Source organism: Myiozetetes cayanensis, unplaced genomic scaffold, assembly GCF_022539395.1.
Source record: "Myiozetetes cayanensis isolate MyiCay16 unplaced genomic scaffold, myiCay2020 scf19, whole genome shotgun sequence".
In the NCBI taxonomy this organism is placed as follows: Eukaryota; Metazoa; Chordata; class Aves; order Passeriformes; family Tyrannidae; genus Myiozetetes; species Myiozetetes cayanensis.
Genome location: NW_026087400.1, coordinates 1,276,012 through 1,295,177, shown reverse-complemented (window position 1 = coordinate 1,295,177; position 19,166 = coordinate 1,276,012). Strand labels below are relative to the sequence as shown.

Here is a 19,166-nt window from a genome sequence, read left to right as displayed (position 1 = left end):
GCACTGGCCCCATCCTGCCATGGTCCACACATAGAGCCCCTCTCTGGTCACCTGGGATCTTTTGTGGCCTCACTGCCTTGCTTTGGAGCTTCACACACCTCTACCATGGCTGCAGACCTTAGGAAAAAAATTTTAAAAATCAAGTAAAATTCCTTGCTTCCCTCCTCCAATTTGGAGGAGGTGGAGCGTGGCTTTGGAGGGCCCTGCCCTTCCTGCAGCTGCTGGGTCTGGCTGTGCATCACCACCCCATGTGCTTTGCTGGGGAGCGGTGAGTTTGGGGATGGGTGGGTGGGCCAGCTTTTGTACCAGCACCAGGGAGGTGCCCCTGCAAGCACCTTCAGCATGGCTTTATGCCACCCAGACTGAGGTGGTCCTGTCACCCCTCATGGCACAGAGGCAGGAGGTGCTCAGCAAGGGTGTGCACACTGTGGACTGCTGCAGGCTGCATCCCTCCTTAGCCCTACCAGCCCCACTTCCACAGGATTTTGTGTTTCCTGGCCCCTCTGAGTGGGGCTGCCCTTCTCTGCAGCTGACTCTGTCAAGGCTCCCGATTGTGCCCACCCTGAGGCACTTCTGCACCCCTTCCTCCCCACCCAGCATCCCACCTGGGGTCGCAGGCCCTCGTCTGACACCTCTGTTCTTTTTCAGAAACAGAGTGAACTGAAACCACCAGCCCTGGAGGATCCACTCTTACCCTTGGGAAGAAATTTGTGATCTTTAATCAAGCCACGGGCCGGCCTGATCCACAGCTGAGGAGCAGGACGTGGTGATGAAGCACTGCCATAAACGAGACCTTTGAGCACAGACTGGGCCCTCGGTGCCGAGCTCTCGTGGCCCAGCCGAGGACAGGGGGCTGCCTGAGGCGGGGGCTCGGCTCGCCCCTGGGAAATGGGATGCTCCTGTTGGCTTTCCAGTGACAGACTTTCAGATTTCATATTCATATACCGATGCCTACAGCTGCCTATACAAGCATAACAAATCTCAGACATTGTGTATACAAGGTCGTTGCTTAGATATGGACTATCATGGCATAGTACTTGTTTCTTGTTTCCTTTTTATTTTTTTCATCTGTCCGTTAGGGTGTTTGTTCTCTAAAGGTTGGCATGGCTGCATCTATCCTCTCTGCCCCTTCTGATCCTGGCAGTGAAGGGCTTTGTGGGCACACGAGTGTGTGTGAGTGTAACTGTTAGGAAAGGGATCTGAGAAGAAAACTACCAGTCTTGAATCTAAGCTGAGCAAGATTCTTATCCCTACAGATGAGGTTAGAGTCAACATTGCTCTGATAAATAGCAGGTTCCCAGACCCAGGCACCCAGTTTGGTGTCATTTTGTCCCTGTGCTCCTGGAGACTGACTGTAGCAGGCTATTAAATCTCCAAGTCTCTCTTTAATCACTGAGAACTAGCACATCATAATTTTTGCATCCTGACCTGGAATCCTTTTCATTGTTCAGAGAGAACAGGCTGTTCTTCAGAGAACAAACACAGGGACTCGCAGCGTGGCTGTGAGTGGTTCAAGTCATTTCTGTCTCCCAGGGATCGGCGAGGCAGCGGCTCTGCTGCAGTTGGGTTGTTTCCTTCTTGCAGCCCTACATGGCAGATCCTCCTGCAGCACTGCTGGTGACTTCAAGTGTTTGTTCCAGTCTTTTTTTTCCTTTTTTTTTTTTTTTTTTTCCTTTTTCCAGGCCATGTGCAATGTTTCTGGCAAAATAGCAAAATAAACTTCCCAGTTAACCTGCCTGCTGCCTGGTACCTGTACATTTTTAATGTGTGTTGTCTTGGGTGGTTGCTGTGGGATGCAACTGCTTGAAGACTTTTTTTTTTTAAAATATTCTTTTCTAATAGAAAACAAGGTCTAGAAGGGAAACTCTTGAGCTGGATAGTCCAGCCAAATGCTGTGTCAGACCGTTCTGTCACAAACTAATCGAATCCCAGCTCCAAATTGGTTCCATGTCTTGCCTTCACTTTTGCTCTTAGAAGGCTCTTCCAGAACTTCACTGCCTTTGAGTGGTTAGAAACTTTATTTAAATTTCTAGTTTGAATTAATTCATGGCTGGTTCATTCCTGGTTTGTTTTGGAGCCAACATTGTCCTTTAACTTAAATAGTTTTGGTGTTTATCCGTTGATGTATTTATGGAGAGTAGTCATAGCTCCTTGTTTTTGCCAAACTAACTCAGCCAAGCTTTTTCAGTAGAAGTTTTTTACTTAGTGAGAGCTTTTTAATGTGGGAGACTTTATTGTTGGTGGTAAATGATATTTATTAGGAGGGTGGGTAGCAAACCCTGAAGGATTGGATCCAGAGATTTACAAAAAATCTGGTTTAAAAACAAAAAAGCTCTTTCAGAACCTCTTCCAAAGATGGTGTCTGATTTCTACCTTTAATTGCCCTTGCTTTTGCAATTCTTTCTTCGTCCCCTCTTTGAGGCTGCCTTGCTCAGCTGCTGGAAGGGGCTGGATCTGCTCAGTGCTTTGGCACAGAGGCTTCCCCTCGCCCGGCGGGACGTGTTGGGTGCCTGTGCCTGAAGTTCATGGGGCTCCCTGGCACACAGGGATGATCCCCATGGCCAAGTGTGACCATCTGCTGCAGATGGAGATGACCTGCACCCCAGAGAGCTGGGTGATGCTTTGGATGCACCCCCTCACACTGTGCCCATCCCGTAGTGATGAACCATCCCCACCACGCTCTGAGCAGGGGTGGCACTGACCCAGAGCACCCTGCTGTGGCACCAGGCTCCCTGAATTTCTCTTTAGAAGCAATACTGATGGTCATGGCATGGTTGGAGGTGTGACCAGCAGCCATCCCACCTTGGCTTCGTGTTGGCTCATCCCCACTGCTGCCCTTGGGGAGCAGGGCTGGCTGCACTTCCAGAGCCCCAGGGGTTCACCTTCATGGGTGCAGTCCTGCACACCCCAAAATATCACAGGTAATGGGACAGTCTGGGTGGTGCTAGAGCTGGAAAGCAAATGTGTGAGTCATGCAGCCTGAGAGAGTGGGTGTATGTGCAGTGTCACCTTCAGAGAACAAATACAGGTAGGTCAATTTACTCTGTAGTGTCTATGTACATGCAGGTTTATTTAAGTACACATATATACAGTTCAGATATGCCATTGATTCTTTATTGCATTAAGATGTACATTAAACATGTACACTTCTACTAACTACTTGCTATATAAATATGTTGGAAGTGTAGTTTGCCCATTCAAGGTGATTTTCTGTGGGATTTTTGGTGTACACTTAAAGGCCTATGGCTAACTGGAGGAAGAGTGATTCCCCACTCCATCTACAGAAATGCTTAAGGACTATGGTATGAACTGGTCCCTTCAAACCACGTTTCCATGCACTAGCTGAAATATTTTGCACTTGGATTATATTCAGCCAGTTTTCCAGAAAAATTGAAAAGCAGTCTTGTGAGCTAGAGGGAGAATTTCCCGGTGTACACAGAAAAACCAGCCTTGAGGGTTGGAAGCTGCTGAGGTTTCTGAGCTTTGTCTCCATGCATTCATACAAGCACAGCAGGAGTTTTCTTTCTTTTGGGTCAGAGGAATTTTAAGAAGTGGTTCCATGCAGACTCCCCTCGGACGTGGCGACGGGGCTGGCAAACGCCACTGGCGTGGGGAGGGTGAAATTTAGAGACGAAAAAAAATCAAAAAGTGATCGAGTTCCCTTTCTAACTCCTACATTCCTTGTTATCTGCATTTTTTAGTTGACTTGAAATCTCCATAAAGTATAAGCTGAAGATTTTGGAGGGTTTAGCTCTGTGGTCCCGTTTCCCTGCTGAGAAGGAGAAGCAGGTGCCATCTCCAAACAGACTCGGGTTTTGGTGCAGGACACTGGGAATGTGTTTGCATCCGAAACTGAAAGGAAAAATTGAGAGGTGGCTTGACAGTCCCAGCAGCAGCTCTTGTGGTGTTAAGAGGAAGTGTCGCCACAATTCTACACAGTGTGTGAATATTTATCATCATCTAATCAAAGATGACTATCTTGACTTGAAAGGAGGGTGTAAGATCGAGGTGATGTAGCCAGCATCAGTAAGGAAGGGAAATTTATTCTCCACCTCCATCAGCTGTGTCTGAGCTCGGGCTTGGCAGGCACAGCAGTAACCATCATTTTTAATCCATGTGAATCTTGTTACTTATGTCTCTGAGACTGCTTAGATTAAGGGCACAATCCAATTGCTTAATAACCCGAAACACTGATCTGTGCTGCCCTGGACATGGCTCCATGTTTCATTTGGGTACCTTATTTTTCAGGTCCATAATTAGCATCCTGGAAATAATTTTTTTTTTTTTATTTTTTTAAATTTTATTTTATTATTATTTAAAGCAGGACACTAAACAAACCATAATCTACAGGCTCCTATTTCCACTTTCCTGAGAGGTCATGGACATCAGGCCTGCAGCATGGTGGGAGGATGGGCACAGGTGCTTGGAGGTAATTTGTGTGGCTTCATGTCCCCTCCCTGCCAGGGATTTATGCTGGTCACCATGAGAAGCAACCAGCAAAAGCAGCAGCTGCTGCAGCTGAGAAAAACCCTGTGGTCCTTTCCCTGGCTGGGGGATGCTCTGGCTGGAGCTGCAGGATACCTGCTTGGTTAATTTTTGCTAAGTGTCCCTTGACTGTTCAGAAGAAGAAGGAAACTGTAGAATGCTCATTTTACATGTAGGGGTTTGTGTATTTTTTTTTTTAATTGAAAAGCAACAGTTTGATCACATGTAGGAGTGTTTTATTCTGTCTTCCCTGCAGCCCCTCTCTTAAGGATGTAACAGAGGCAACGTGATTGGAAGCTGGATCACTGGGATTCAGAAGAGAAAGATCATTTTCAGCACTTAGACACAAATTACAGTGTTGACTATTTCAAGTACTTGTAAACTTCTCTCCCCAGTTATCCTGATAACTTTGGCTTTGCTTCTTTCAAATTGATCAGGGGCCTGATGTGATTCAGCTCACCTGTAACCACTGGTGTCACTACCCAGCTGATCCCCAAAACAGCAGGGAAAATTAGGCAACACTTCACATGGAGAGGGATGAGACATTTGCAGGCTCTCCCCTTTTTTTTTTTCTAATTGGGAAGTTTTGTTTCTGCTCTGTCTTTTTTACTGGCAGTGCTCCTGCCAGGAGTGCTGGATTGGCATCACAGAATTTAAGGCAGAGCAAGGGAGCTCTTATTACCTAAGCAGTGATTTTTTTTTTTTTTTTGATGGCACAATTAAAGCCCTTTTCCCCTGTACTGATGGAGGGCAGTGTTAGGAGGACTCTTGCTTACTGGTGCTAGTGAAGGTTGGGCTAGGAATCCATGGCATAGAAAACTTCTAGCTAAAATTGCACTTTCTCTCTGCCCCATCTGGCTCGTGGTGGTGGTATGGGTACGTGGCTGTGATTCCCCTTGCACATACTAACATTGCACTAAAAGAGAGACTTTGGGAACAGCGTGTTGATCACTTTGTTTCTCAGCAGACCACAAAGTCAGCCTAATGGGGTCTTTTTTTTTTTTTTTTAATTATTGTTATTTAGAAATCACGCTGGTGCTGAATGACCTGGAATTTTTGCTTGGATTTATCCAAAGGAAAATGTAATTGTAGCTGCAATGGGACCTTTCATAAGGGTGGCCTTGCAGTGAGGGAGCAGAGCGAGGGCTCTGCTGTTTCTTTGTACTGGGGAGGTGTGGGGGGTTCCAGTGGGGTTGTTACTGTGTTTTTTTTCAAGACCACAATTTTAAATGGTCACCTTGGCAATCGTGTGAAACAGGAAATAGTTTTTACTTTTGGTAAAGGTTTTAAAGAGGAAAAAAAAAAAGTGAAGCTGCCTGTGATTGTGGGCTGTAGCTATTATTAGGGCTAGGGTAGCTTGTACCTGCTATGGACTTTACCTGCTCTTATTCTGAGGGCAAGAACTCCCTGTAGCGACAATGCCACTTCTGAGAAGTGAATGGCAAGTTTCCCTTCCTTTTGTATATGTGGATGTGAGGGTGGGCGAGGGGAAGAGCTTGCTTGTACAGTTTGTTGAAATGAAACCAGACATTTTTGGTTGTTCCTAAATAAAGAGCGTAAAAGACCAGCGTGAGTTGACTGGTGCTTGCCCTGGGGTCTGGGGAGGCCAACAGGAGCTGCCCCATGTGTGGAGAGGGCTGGGAATGCTTCATCACAACCTTCCCATTTGTTTTAAGAGTGACCCAGCAGCATGCTGAGCTCAGACACCTCTGTCCTAGGAGCCCTCCTTCATCCTGGGGTGCTTGTCCCCAGGCTGGCTCAGCACTGCATGGTCAGCAGTAGCACATGGCCTTGTTTTACCCTTTTGAATAAAAAACATCTACACCTGAGGCTGCTGCTTATTATTTTTTCCCCTCAGCAGCTGCAAACCCCCTAAATGCAGGAGGGAGGAGGGAACAGTGCGAGCTCCCATCAGGAAGAGCTGCCCCTGCGTGCAGGGCAAAGACCCCCAGACACCTGAGCCACCACACACGTAATACTGACACTTTTATTGTCGATTAAAGCTAGAGCGGCCCCGTAAACACAGAGTTTCACTACTGGACCCTTAGGCAGTGGCTATACAGGTAGCAGATCCGATGCCAGGACACAGGGATGTGCTGCCTCGCCCACCAATGTCCCCCCTGCCCGGAGTGCTGGGAACAGGCACAGCAAAGGAGGGCTGCACAGGGCCCCTGGCAGCTGCACAGGATCTCTGGAACACAGAGGGCTGGAGGGGGGGTTTGGGGTCTCTCCTTGTGATTCCAGGCAGTTTGGTCTCTCACCTCAGCGGCTGGCAGCCCGTCCGCACCGACGCGCGTCATTAAGGGCTCGGTGGTGAAGGTTGGGGGTGGTTGGGGTTGGTTTTGGGGGGGGTTGTTTTTTTCCAAATTTTTTTTTTTTTTTTTTTAGTTCTCCACTCGAACACACTTCAGCAGAGAAACTGGAAAAGCTGCCTGAAAGTAGGCCATAGCAGTGCCGTTTCCATAGAAACCAGTTCACAGCGTGCTGTGAGATTCACAAGCACTGGAGGTGCTTTCGCCCGCCGGGATGGGCTCTACAGCCGGTTGTCCCCGTTGACCCGGGTCCTCCGCAGTACCCTGCAGGGGCACAGACAGGGGACAGCTCAGCCTCACCCAGGGCTCACCAAGGGCATCCTCTGGGGGATGTCACCCCCCTGGGGGAAAGCGGGGGCTCGGCCCCATCTCCCATGCCTGAGGAAAGTGGCACCAGCTGCAGGGTGGCAGCTCTTTGTCCCACCCTACTCCCACAGACCCCAAAGCCAAAGGGACTCCCCTAAGCACTGGCACAACTTTCATGCTGAAATTTAGGGTTTCTATGCAGCAAACAAGGCTGTAGCTCCGCTCTGAGTAATGGGGAGGCTGCATTCATCTGCCTCCACAACAGAGACTAAACGCTGGGGGGTTCCTGCTGGGAGCAGCTGAACGAGCACTGCCATTACCTTCGCTCCCGGCTCTCAAAGTGGTCAGCGAGCTGCTCCTGTGACACCCGGAAATCCTCGAAAGGCTGCTGGTACCGCGACTCGAAGGAGCCCTCCCTGCCTCTGCTTGACAGCAGCTGACTGGAGGCATCCCCTGCTCGTTCCCGTAGGGCTGAAGCACTGAAGAGGTTTATTTCGCCATTCTCCTGCTTGGATCAGAAAGAAAAAAACACAGCAGTCAAAGGATTGGAATTTCAAAGTGTACATCCTGCAGTAAGGGCAGTCCTGGTGCAGCCGTGGGAGCTGCCACGCAGCGTGTCCAGGGTCTGCAATATGAAACTGCTCTAACCACCACTGCTGGCTCCCACCAGCACCATTTTAAATGAAGAAATAAAAGAACCATCTGTCTCTGAAGAAGCCCTGCCCTCCACTTATGCCAACACAGACAGCCCCAGGCCAGCCAGCTCTGTGATACTGAGCTGTGACCTCCCTGGAGAGCAGACAGGCACTGGGATGGAGCAAATCCGCCTCCTCCAGCTTTTGCTGAAGGGATTTCCAGGGAAGTCAAACGCAGTGCAGGCAGGACCCTGCCTGAAACACCCTGAATGCTGCAGGAGACAAGCCCAGCACTTGTCCTCCCGCTGTGCATCACCGTGGAGCAGCACTGGGAATTCAGGCCAGGCACAGCTGAGCCTTGTTGCCCTGGCCAGAGCAGGAGCATGGGCAGGGCCAGGCAGGGCTCACTCCCTGCCTCTGCTCCTCAGCCCTGGGGCACAGTCACCTTTCCCTGTGCCACCCCAGTCTCACCTTGCTAGGGAAAATGTCTATCTTGACCAGCAGGGAAGCCAGCTCCAGATTCTCACTGTAGTTGTTCTTCAGCGGAACAGCTCGGAAACCTACGGCAGAGACAGCCCTGGTGTCATTGTGGCACATGTCAGTGTTAGAGGGGGGTCCTCACAGAAGACCCTTCTTCACTTCTGCCCAGAGGAGCAGCTGTGGCTGACCCATCCCTGGAAATGTTCAAGACCAGGGTGGATGGGGCTCTGAGAACCTCGTCCAGTGGAAAGTGTCCCTGCCCGTGGCAGAGGGATTGGAACAAGATGGTCTTTTAGGGTCCCTTCCAACCCAGACCATTTTAAGATTCCATGAATCTCCAACTCATCCCAGTCAGCCCCAAGGGCTGTTAGCAAATGGCTTCTGCCTTCCTTTGCCTCGCTGGGGCTGTGACCTGGCATGGGGAGAGGAAGGACTGAGCCAGCCTAGGGCATGACAACATCCCCTCGTGAAACTCAGCATCTTCCTGGCTAATGATGTGAACTGGTGAGGACCACCAGGACCACCCTTCCCACTTCCCCAAGCTCTTTACCTGTCTTCAAGCCTTTCACCAGGAAGGTGGCCTGAGCCAGGAAGTTCTCATCGCTGAACATGTCCTCCTCGTACACCACAAAGCGCAGGAAGGCAAAGTCAGGGTTGCTGACCTGGAAGTGGAACTGCTTCGGGGTCCAGAGGGGGTTCAGGCCATTGTCAGCTGCTCACAAAACATGACAGTCAGGGGGCAGCCCCCAGCCCAGGGCCAGGCTTTTCTGCAGAACCCACGGCTCCCAGCAGGATGAGGAGTGCTGGTGCATCCCTCTCCCTTCCCCTCCCTAACCCACTCACCCACGATCTCGGTTTTCTGCTTGGCATTGTCATACTCAGCACCGGACACCTCCACCTCCACAAAGGGACAAACGATTCCTCTTCCATTTTTGGGAAGGTGCCGAGCCCCCAGGACCTGGGCAGAGAGCAGGAGACACTTGGTAAGACACAGGAGCAAAGGGAAATAAAAAATGTCTTTGCATACCAAGACATCTTTCCAGATAAACCACCCTGGCTCTGCTAATTGGAGAGAGGAGCGATGCTGACACCAGCCCAGCACAGCCCCTCGGAGTGAAACAGCTCCCACCCCTGGAGGCTGCTATGGTGTTCCCAATCACCAGTTTGGCTTGTAAGCCATAAAAAAAGGCAGCTGAACTGCCCCAGGTTCCTGCCTACTGCCTGCACAGCCAGGCCTGGGCCACAGCAACCCTCCCCCAGCCTGCCAGGCTGGAACTGGGCTCCAAGCCGAGCACTGGTCCCTGCCTGCAGTGCTACACTGGACACCCTCTTCTTTGCTGAAACTTCTCGGCCCTCCTGCCTTGGTGTGAGGATGAAAAGGAGCTGCTCTGCCTCCTAACTGCAGCACAGCCTGTGCCCAGCTCCAGTGACAACCTGCTCCCTCGCAGGAGAAGCAGGCGCAGCTCCTCTTGCCGGTGGCCATATGTCGCTCCAGGTGCTGTCGGCACGCTGCTGCTGCAGGGGAAGGACATGCTGCCAGCGCTGGATCATGTGCTTTGAGTCATGCTGGGCTCGAGACGGCTTCTCCACCCGTGAAAGCTGGCTTTGCTGGGGACATGGGCAGTTTGGCCACAGGACAAAAGGCTGGGCCCGTCTCTTAAAGGCGACAGTGACTGGCTATGTACAATGACTCCTGACACCTGGTGATCGCAGCTGCGTTCTGAGGTGCAGGAAGAGCTGGGAAAACAGGTGGGGAAGGGAAATGGTGCCAAGGATTTTTTGGGAGACAGTGAATATGGGGTCAATGGCATAGATAGGACACGAGGGGCTGTGCTCATGGGGAAGGGCTGTGGCTTTCTTAGGTGGGACACTCTGAAACAGGTGGCCTCAGAGGAAACTTGTGAGCACCTAAAGGCAAGATCTCCACTGCATCCTCCCCAAGGTCTACATGAGCTGAAGGGACTGGCAAAGGAGGCTGCAGACCCACAGCCCGGATACAGGACCACCAGGGATGCCTGTACAGGCTGCGACACCACTGGTCCAAACACGAGAGCCACCTGCTTTGGCAGCCCTCCAGGAGCTTTGCCTGGCAAGCTGTCCAATATCCCTGCAGAGCCCCTGTGGTGCAGCTGTGTGAGCTGAAACAGGAATGGTCCAGCTCCAGTCCCACCATCCGGGAAGAAAAAGATTCAACCAGTACCTGCAGTCCATCCTCTGGCACCCCTCACCCACAGCTGCCCCTCTGATCATCACCAGCAGTGCAACATAGAAAATGGGATGAAAAGATGCTCTGTCCTTGAGCATCTTCCCCTGAGGGGCCACAAGCCAAGGGGTCATGGACACCCGAGCCCGGAGGAACTGAGGGACAAGGAGGGGACAAGGCGCAGCTCCTGAGTTATCCCACAGGAGTGGCCAGGCTCTGGGGACAGGGATGCCACCTCAGCAGCTCATGGATGCCACCTGCTGGCACTGGGCCCTGCGTGGGAGGGATCCCGGGGGAGCATCCAGGGATGCTCCTGCTGGTCCTTTCCAGGTACCCTCCTGAGCGAGCGCTCTCCGAGCCTGTGCTGTGGGACAGCTCTTGGGAAGGGCTCAGGGGTTTGGTGAGGAGCAAGCAGCTGCAGGCAGAGCCAGGAACCCAGAAGATACATTTTATCACCCCAAACCTGGTATAACCACCTGGATGGAATCCCCCCCCACCCCAGGAGCAGGCACTGACCTCGATGGAGATGGAGAGTGGCTCGACGCCTCGCAGCGTGCTCTTGTCGAAGGGGTCAAAGATGTCATCTCGCATGTTGGTTGGCTGCAGGACGTACCCACACTGGCCACTGGACATGAACAAGGCCTGATTCATCTGCATGGGCTTGTCTGGAGAGCACAGGCAGGAGATGGAGGAGATGGAGGAGACCCTGTGCCCTTTTCACAAGCTGGATCACTTGGATTATTGGTCCCTCACAGGAAGCCCTTGGCAAGGGGACCTGGCCCATCCTCTGGCAGTGCCTGTGCTCCACGACCTCACTGCAGCCTGTGCACATGCTGGGGACATGGGGTGATCTTCTCATGCACAATCTGCCCAACTACCCAGTGCTCCATGGGTCACCTCCTCCTTTTCCTCCCTCTCCCTTCAGCTTTCCTTGTGCTGACTCTGGTGTGTGCCAAACCGCCCTGTGAGATGCCTGAATTCACAAAAGGAATGAAAAAGCCAGCAGGAAAAAAAGAAGCAGGTTGTTTGCTGGTGTGTGGGATGAACAGGCTCACAGCAGGGTTTGGCAAGGGCCAGGGAAAGAGGAAGGCTGGACTGCACAGCAGGAGCAGGAATGGAAGCTGGGGAAAGGCAAGAGGAGCAGCCAGCTGGACCCAGACCATGCATCCAGCTGGTGTCTAACCCTGCAACCAGCTGGAGTCCCAAGGCTGGGGCTGCACCATCCCTTTGGCACCTTCCCTGCCTGCCCTCCTTGTCACCAGGGACCTGGGAAAACTCCCTGCCTCCTCTCCATCTCACCTTGCTCTCGTGGCACAACCCTCAGGCTCAGCCCAGCTCCCTGGGTCAATCCAGCCCTCAGGAGCACATTTCCCCTGCAGCAACCACGTGCCTGGACAAGAACACTGGGTCTTGCTGCCTGCAGAGCCCCTCCTAGACTCAGAGCCCCCCTAAGCCCCCTCATGTGCCAGGAGCAGGTTAGCAGGGGTGCAGGCAGGTGGCTCAGAGGAGACACAGGGCACCCCAGGAACCTCCCCACCTCCCCTGCCTGCTGCCCTCACCTGGGGTCTGGAAGTTGAGTGCTACCAGCTGGCTGCCACAGATCCACATGGGCAGGGGGTCGTAGTTGGAGGAGTCGAGGCGCTGGCCCTTGGGGTAGATGCGGGAGAGCTGCAGGCGGTTGTACTGCAGGAACTTCTTGCCTTTGATCTTGTTGACGTACTTCTCGGCCTTGGTCTCGGGGAAGGAGGACATATCTCGGTAACAGGCCCTCTCTGTGCCGATCTCTGGGGGGAGACAGCGCTGTGTGAGCCAGAAGAGCATTCCCTTTTCAGACATTTCAACCACCCCGACTGGCTCCTTCCTGGCACCGTCCTCTCACCCCTGGCTCAGCCACCATGGCCGTGCAGACCCTGCTCTGACCTGCTGGGTGTTTCCCAGGGGCCTAACACCAATGGCTGAAAGCACTGACACAGCTCTTGGTGATCAGGCACGACACTCCCCAACCCCACTCCATCAGCAGCTGCTCTGGATGGTGACAGATATGAACAACAGAGGGATGGGGAACAGAACTTTCACCCTCTGCAAAAGGATGGTTCCAGAGCTCCAAACTGGTGCTTTGGACACCCTGGACACCTGGCCTCTGCTGAGATCTAGCCAAAGCAGCCCCTCGGGGTGGGCAATGCCATGGGGACTGCCTGTGGTGGCCCCCCAGCCCGGCAGGTGCTCACTCTCTTCATCGAAGGGCACGGGGCGGCAGTAGACCACCAGCTCCGAAAGCTCCAGGGCAATTTTCTTCCTCCTCTCCATCATCTTCCCTTCGGAGAGCTGCCAGGAGAGGGTGAGAGAGGTGTCAGGCCAGGTAGGAGCAGTGGTGTTGGACAACCCAGCTCATAAACTGCTTGCTGAGGCTGCTCCTGCTCATGCTGTGGGAACCACTATCGGGTCTGCCAGGTCTGCACTGGGGGACACCACAAAAGCCCCACGGGAAGAGCCCCTGGAGCAGGGCAGGGCAGCTGCGGCCTTGCCAACCTCCATGGATGGAGATCCCCCACCTCCCAAGGCTGCAGCACCCTCCCAATTGTCCAATCTTCCCAGATATCGAGCCTGAACCTCTCAAGCCATAACACATGGGCACTCCTTGCCATGCTGTCCAAGATTGCTCTGCCTTTGTCACCTTTGTAACTGCTCCACCATCCACCCCACGCTGCCACCTCCCCACCCCCTGCCAGCCTCCGCCAGCTCCTTGGCTCCTGGGAAACCCAGGGCTTGGCAGGGAGACCCACCCGTGCATCAGCTGTCTGAGCTGCCTCCCGGATCTTCTTCACCCAGTCCAGCAGGTCCTCGTGCGTGTCGGCCGCCACGTCGAGGGACAGGCGCGACACCGAGGCCATGCTGATGGAGAACACGAAGAGCCGGTTGTTCTTCCCCTCGGGGCGGATGGCTGCGTGGGGAGAGGGAGCACAGGGCAAGGTCACGGCAGCTGCTCAGCCAAGCCCTTCACAGAGCAGGGGGAGGAAGGGAGAAGACACACACAGGGGCTCAGGGCTGGCCCAGGACTCTCCAGCTACAGGGAGGTCCCATTTCTGGTCACTGGAGCCCAGGAAGTGACAGGTGAGGGTGCAGAGTGTATCCCCAGGGGGCAGAGAAGCCTCAAGGGCCTTTGCAGCACTCTCTCCCTGGCACTCACCGATCTGGCAGGAAGGCACGTCCAGGACGCCCCCGAGCAGGTCTCCCAAGGGGCTGTTCTCATCCAGCTGCTGCTGGGAAGGAAGCAGGATGGTGCTGGGCATGGTGCTGGGCACAGCAGCCAAGCTCAAGGGGCACCAGCCCTCCTTGCCCCACTCATGGACTCACCTCCCGCTCTGGCTCCAGGCTACTGGGGCTGGTAATTTCCTCCACATAGTTGGAAGGGAACCACAGCTGCTTCTTGCCACCATAATCTCCTCTCCACCTGGAAAGGAAGGAAGGGGCAGCATCAGCACCTGCCACGGGACCCCAGAGCATCTGGAGTGGGGGTCAGGGGGACAGACAGCGCCTCCATTCTCTGCTTTTAGGGTTCCTGAGACTTTGGGACTGTGCAGCTTGTGGGCAGTCCCCAGACAGACCCACTCTTAGAGAGGACACACCTTTGTATAGATGGTGACAGCAAGGTTTGACCACATCCCTGAGGGAAAAGGGAGGCTCAGCACCCACTCACCAGCCTCCTTCCTGTTTCTCCACATTCTGGATGATGGCATTTTTGGTGAAGGTGAGCTCGTCCTCCCGCTGTGCCTTGTAGTCGAACAGGGCTTTGACTGCACACTGCAAGGAAGAGTCCTGTGAGGCCGGGCAGGGGATGGACACATGGGCAACAAGCCCACAGGCTGAGAGCACCTCCCACCACAGATGTGTTTGCTGGGGGGCTGTGAGGCACGCTGTGTGCAGGCAGCACCCAGCCCTGCTGCCAGACCCTGCTGACACCTTGCAGAACAAATCAAGGCCCCCATTTACACCAAATCAGAGCTCACAAGTTTGGTATGGCCCCACACAGGCACTTTCCTTTACCCCAGAGACACTGATGGATTGAATTTGGAGAGCTCAGAACAAGAGCCCATCCTGGGAACCTGCAGATTCAATCTCCAGTGTTTCTTCCCTCATAGTTTAAAAATGTGTGCAAAATAACACAGCTCTTGGAAAATGAAATGAAGAGACACTTGCTAACCCTCAGGCCTTGCAGGTTGTCCCACCCCAAGCACTCATAGTGTACCTTGAAGGTGGGCATGGGGTTGGCTTCCACATAGAACCCGGGGTGGCGTCCCTCATACAGGGCTCCGTAGTCCGGCTCCTGTGGAAGCAAAGGGCCAGTGGTTACAGCAGTGACAGGTCCCCTCCCGTGGGGCAGGGAGGGAGGGCGCCCCAGGGAAGGCACAAGACCAGAGATGATGCTGGACACAGCAAAGAGCAGTCCGAGCCCACACTCCCCGCCAGCCTGGCTCAGAGGGGCAGCACCAGTAAGTGGCACAAAGCCCCAGGAGGTGAGGGCTGTGGAGCACAGAGGAGGCTCACACACCAAGGCACAAGCTCAAAAACGACCTGTCCATCATTGTTTGGCTCAGCTCTCCCCGTGGCTCCCCCGCTCACCGCGGTGCCGATCTTCTCCAGCGTCTCCTCGTTGATGGGGTACCGCAGCTTCATCTTGCGGTACAGCGGGTGCTTCTCGTAGTAGCTGATCAAGTCCACCAGGCTCTCGAACTCGGAGTTGCCCAGCAGCACAGTCTGGCCCTCCTGCTGCACCCGGCAGTGCTTGATCTTCCCCTCCGCCCTGGAAGGAGGAAAGAGAGGAGCCACTTGGCACCCGGCATGAGAAAGCCTCTGCCAAAATAAAGACACCCAAGGAAAAGGTGCCCCTGGGCTGATGGCTGAGCAAAGCCATCTTCCATGGGAGGATGGGAGGAGGAGCAGGGCCCTAAGGGCTCTCGAGGGGTTACAGGACTTACCCAGGGCCAGCTGGGAACAAGAGGAGCTCTGGGAGGGCCATGTCTGGCTGATGGCCCCTGTCCAGCTCTCTCACCCACCACAGCATCCCAGCCACACCTCCCGCACCCATGGCCCTTCCCCAGGGACACACCTGAAGGAGATGGCGTAGGAGCTGGGCTCGCTCCTCTTGCGCACCAGGAAGGCTCCGTCGCGAGGCACCCGCATCAGCATGTGCTCGGCCTGGGCCCGGGTGAGGCTGGCGTGGTACCACCTTCCAGCAAAGACACAGCACTGTGCACAGGCCCCCACACATCCAGCTCATCCCACACCTCTGCCATGGCACATGGCTTCCCCTCAGCCCCTGAGAGGCTGCCTGAAACCTCAGAAGGAGCAGAGGGAGCAGAGAACACCCTATACATGACCCTGGGACAGGGCAGAGCCCTTTGGTGACGCGTGGCATGGGCGAGGGCATCCCAAGCGAGCCCAGCACCTCTGCTTTGCACTGAGGCTCCACAACAGTTAGCTCCATGCACGAGGGAGCTGGCTGGCATGGCTGCTGTGACAGAGCTCCACGGGGAGAAAGGGGGGACCAGAAAGTCCCAGCAAGAGGGGAATGGCTGAGGAGAGATCTGGGAGGGTTTCCCACAGGGTCCCAGCTGCCCAATGGACACAACCCCCCCTCCCTTCACACGCACTCACTCCTTGCTCTCATGGGCATTGGTCTGCGGCACCGGCTCCGTCAGCCTCATCTCAAACTCGTTGCACCTCAGTGGCACCCCCTGGTAGTGGGTGATGAGGTCGTAGAGGCTGTCGAACACCAGGTTGTCGGTCAGGAAGAACTTGGGGCTGCCGGCGTCCTGCCGGGAGTGGATCCGGCAGTGCTGCACCTTCCCGTTGCGCCTGCGCAAGAGGGAGGGGTAAGCCAGGGATGTCCATAGAGAGATTCTGCACCTGCCTCAGGCACAGCTACAGCTTGACACAGCATTCCTGCCCCACAGGAGAGTGCCTGCATAAGGATCCCAATGGACTTGACCCTTCTGCACCAGCACAGGGAGCTGACGTGGTGCTGGGGCACAGAAAAAGGGGATAAACCTGCTCACAGAGCACCAGGGAATGGGACCCCACCACTGAACACAGCACCAAGAGGAAACCACCCCCAGAGCGGCCCAGGGCAGCGGGCTGGCAGCCAGGGCCTCACCAGAAGGACAGGGTGTAGTCCCCAACGAAGGTCTCGCTCTCTCTGACGAGGAAGGAGCCGTCGGGGGCCCCGGTCTCGATGCAGTACTCGGTGAGCAGCCGCTCCGCGATGTGCCGCCCGTCACGGCCCGCCCCCAGCTTCCCGTGGAACCACTTCTCCGTGGAGTGGAGCTCGGTGCTGTTGCTCACCTGGAGGGGGGAAAACCCACCACCCTGGGTGACTGAGCTGTGGTGCTGGTGTCTGCTCAGGGCTCTACCAACCAGGACCGGGGAGTTCCTGAAGCAGCTCCCATTATTCCCAGCACAGGATCTCCCCTGAAGTCAGCTGGCAGTGGCAATGCTCAGCCCCTTCAAGTCCTTTCCTTAGGGGAAACTCACTGTCACACAGGGGAGCCCTCACCTCCTTCTGTTCTTCCTCATCCTCGTTTCCTTGGTCACTGGTTGTCTCCCCAGAGTAATAGATCTTGCTGCTGGTCAGCACAAAGTAATGCGGGTTCCACTCCTGCAAGGAAACAAACTCTGGCAAAGAGACCCCCGAGGACGCACTGAGCTGGCCCACCACCCATCCACGGGATAGCCTCTCCCTGACCAGCACAAGCAGGGAGGAGTGATCAGGTTTGTGAAAGACAGTCACCAGCAACACTGATTACAGGAGCTTCCAAGACATCCCCCAGATCTGAAGCACAGATTCATCAGTAGCAAAAACCCAGCATGTGACAGGTCTTACACACAAAGTGACTGCAGATCACACTGCAAACACCCCAGTACATATTAAAAGGTGATGACCAGATCAAAAGACATCAACGCAAAAAAATCCCACTGTGCACGGACTCAGCACATCAGCTATCAGAGGTGAGGATGGCAGAGATGTTACGTGGATTTACCGTTGCACTTTCCCCTTTTCCCAAAAAACCTGTTTTGTTAGCAGGTGGCTTTGCATGACAGACCCTCAGCAAAGCTGCTGAAGAAGCGGGCTGTGTTAAGTAAATGCACCCAGTAAATGAGTGATCAGTGCTTCACAAAGCAGAATGCTTGCTTGGGTGTGTCAGGCACTTGGTAGGAGGCAGGGCTGGAAGCACAGCCATCACCAGAACTTCCTGCAGCACAGACCACAGGCTGCAGTACCTTGGCCCAGAGCTCCCTCTAGCTCAGCCTTCTGCCTCTAGCAAGGGCCCACAGGAGATGCCAAGGGAAGAGCACGGGAGAGAGCCAGCACAGAACTCCCCCAGCCTTCAGGGATGCCTGAGAAACCAGAGAGACCAAGAGCTTCTTTGGTCATTTGCACCACACCCCTTCCTTCCAGCATACACAGCACACGATGGAGCCATGACATCACTTATGGAGCCCTCAGAGCAGGGACAGGGTGACAGCAGTAGAGACATACGTGATTTATGGGGTCTTCCAGGTACAGGATCCCGTTCTTGATGGAGTTGCTGATGTCATTCTCTGAATACATCACAGATGTGGGCAGCTCCTCGTAAGCACTGCCCTCTGCCAGCTTCTTGTGCTGTGGGACAAGAGAGCAGGTCAGGCACCCTGAGGGGAACAAGCACCCAAAAAGCAGCCCTAAAACTCCAGGTCTGGTGCAATGGGTTCCTCTAGACTAAAAGGACCAAGACCTGTGCCACAGAGATGACTGAATGGCAGTGAAGTCCTACCCTTTCTTCCCAGAAATGACTCTCCAGAAAGGCAGCACCCAGCTGCTCATTTCCCAGCAGCTCCTCTGAAGCAAGAGAGCTCTGTCTCCAGCTGGTTTGACATCTGCTCTCCATGTCCAACCCTGTACTGACAACCACTCCCTTCCAGAGGCAGGTCCCATGCCCTCACCCCATTCTGTCCTTATTCTTTCACTTATGAGCCTTGCTGGGGACAGGAGTTCACCTTGATGAGAATCTTCCTCTTGAGCTGGTTTGGAGAGGGAAGGCCATCAGCAGAAATATCGACTGGTTTGGTCAAAAGCATGTCCCCAAAGACTTTCTTGAAATTCTGAGCCATGTTCCTCTGCTGAGCAATGCTGCAGTGGTCCTCGATGGACAGAATGACAGGGAAACTGGGAGAAGGAGAACAGTCATCAGAGCCAGCGTGGGCTCTGGATGGAACCAAGGACTTCTGAGCTCTGTCTCAAAACCTGGTCCCTGTGCCCTCCAGGAGCAGCTCTCATCAGCAGCCATTTCTGTTGTCTTGAGGACCCAGTGTAACCACCCTTCAGGAATGAGTCCCACCACTGCTGGCAGGGCACGGGGTGGAGAAGGACTGGCAAACTACCTGGGTTTACCCAAAGCCCTCCCTCCCACAACTTTTTCCAGGAAAAATCTCCCTTTGGCTGGGAGACACGAGATGATTTTTTTTCCCACCAAATCCCAGGCCTTGTGCTGGATCTCTGGATGAAGGTGGGCTTCACTGTACTACCACCCTGGCTCTGCATTCTCTCTGCTCTGCCAGCTGAGGTGCTGCTGTACTCACTCCGAGGTGACAAAGGCGTGCTCCTTGATAGTGACCAGGACGTCAGAGAACTTGATCTTGGTGGTTAAGGTGTGTCCGTGGTAGATGACGGGCATGCCATCGGGACCATCCCAGCAATCCACTGAAAGA

The 19,166-nt window shown here is 54.1% G+C and overlaps 2 protein-coding genes across 3 annotated transcripts in view; one reads left to right on the top strand and one right to left on the bottom strand.

Moving 5' to 3' along the window:
• ZHX3 (zinc fingers and homeoboxes 3) overlaps positions 1–6,052 on the top strand; it is a 45,210-nt gene extending 39,158 nt beyond the window's left edge. Inside the window, 1 exon segment of the mRNA XM_050313580.1 lies at positions 649–6,052. Coding sequence (XP_050169537.1) covers positions 649–659 — 11 coding nt within the window. The 3' untranslated portion in view covers positions 660–6,052.
• A 406-nt stretch (positions 6,053–6,458) lies between these two features.
• PLCG1 (phospholipase C gamma 1) overlaps positions 6,459–19,166 on the bottom strand; it is a 40,031-nt gene continuing 27,323 nt past the window's right edge. The window contains exons 12-32 of one of the 2 annotated variants that reach the window (XM_050313578.1): positions 19,038–19,158; positions 18,456–18,624; positions 17,959–18,081; positions 16,975–17,076; positions 16,576–16,763; positions 16,077–16,277; positions 15,529–15,648; positions 15,042–15,222; positions 14,668–14,745; positions 14,119–14,222; positions 13,776–13,872; positions 13,609–13,678; positions 13,205–13,362; positions 12,650–12,746; positions 11,981–12,205; positions 10,938–11,086; positions 9,062–9,176; positions 8,769–8,930; positions 8,210–8,298; positions 7,424–7,611; positions 6,459–7,061 (exon numbers count right to left, since the gene is read on the bottom strand). In XM_050313578.1, the coding sequence (XP_050169535.1) occupies positions 7,019–7,061; positions 7,424–7,611; positions 8,210–8,298; positions 8,769–8,930; positions 9,062–9,176; positions 10,938–11,086; positions 11,981–12,205; positions 12,650–12,746; positions 13,205–13,362; positions 13,609–13,678; positions 13,776–13,872; positions 14,119–14,222; positions 14,668–14,745; positions 15,042–15,222; positions 15,529–15,648; positions 16,077–16,277; positions 16,576–16,763; positions 16,975–17,076; positions 17,959–18,081; positions 18,456–18,624; positions 19,038–19,158 (2,780 nt within the window). In that variant the 3' untranslated portion in view covers positions 6,459–7,018. The remainder of the gene's footprint in view (positions 7,062–7,423; positions 7,612–8,209; positions 8,299–8,768; positions 8,931–9,061; positions 9,177–10,937; positions 11,087–11,980; positions 12,206–12,649; positions 12,747–13,204; positions 13,363–13,608; positions 13,679–13,775; positions 13,873–14,118; positions 14,223–14,667; positions 14,746–15,041; positions 15,223–15,528; positions 15,649–16,076; positions 16,278–16,575; positions 16,764–16,974; positions 17,077–17,958; positions 18,082–18,455; positions 18,625–19,037; positions 19,159–19,166) is intronic. The other variant, XM_050313579.1, reaches the window with a different exon arrangement.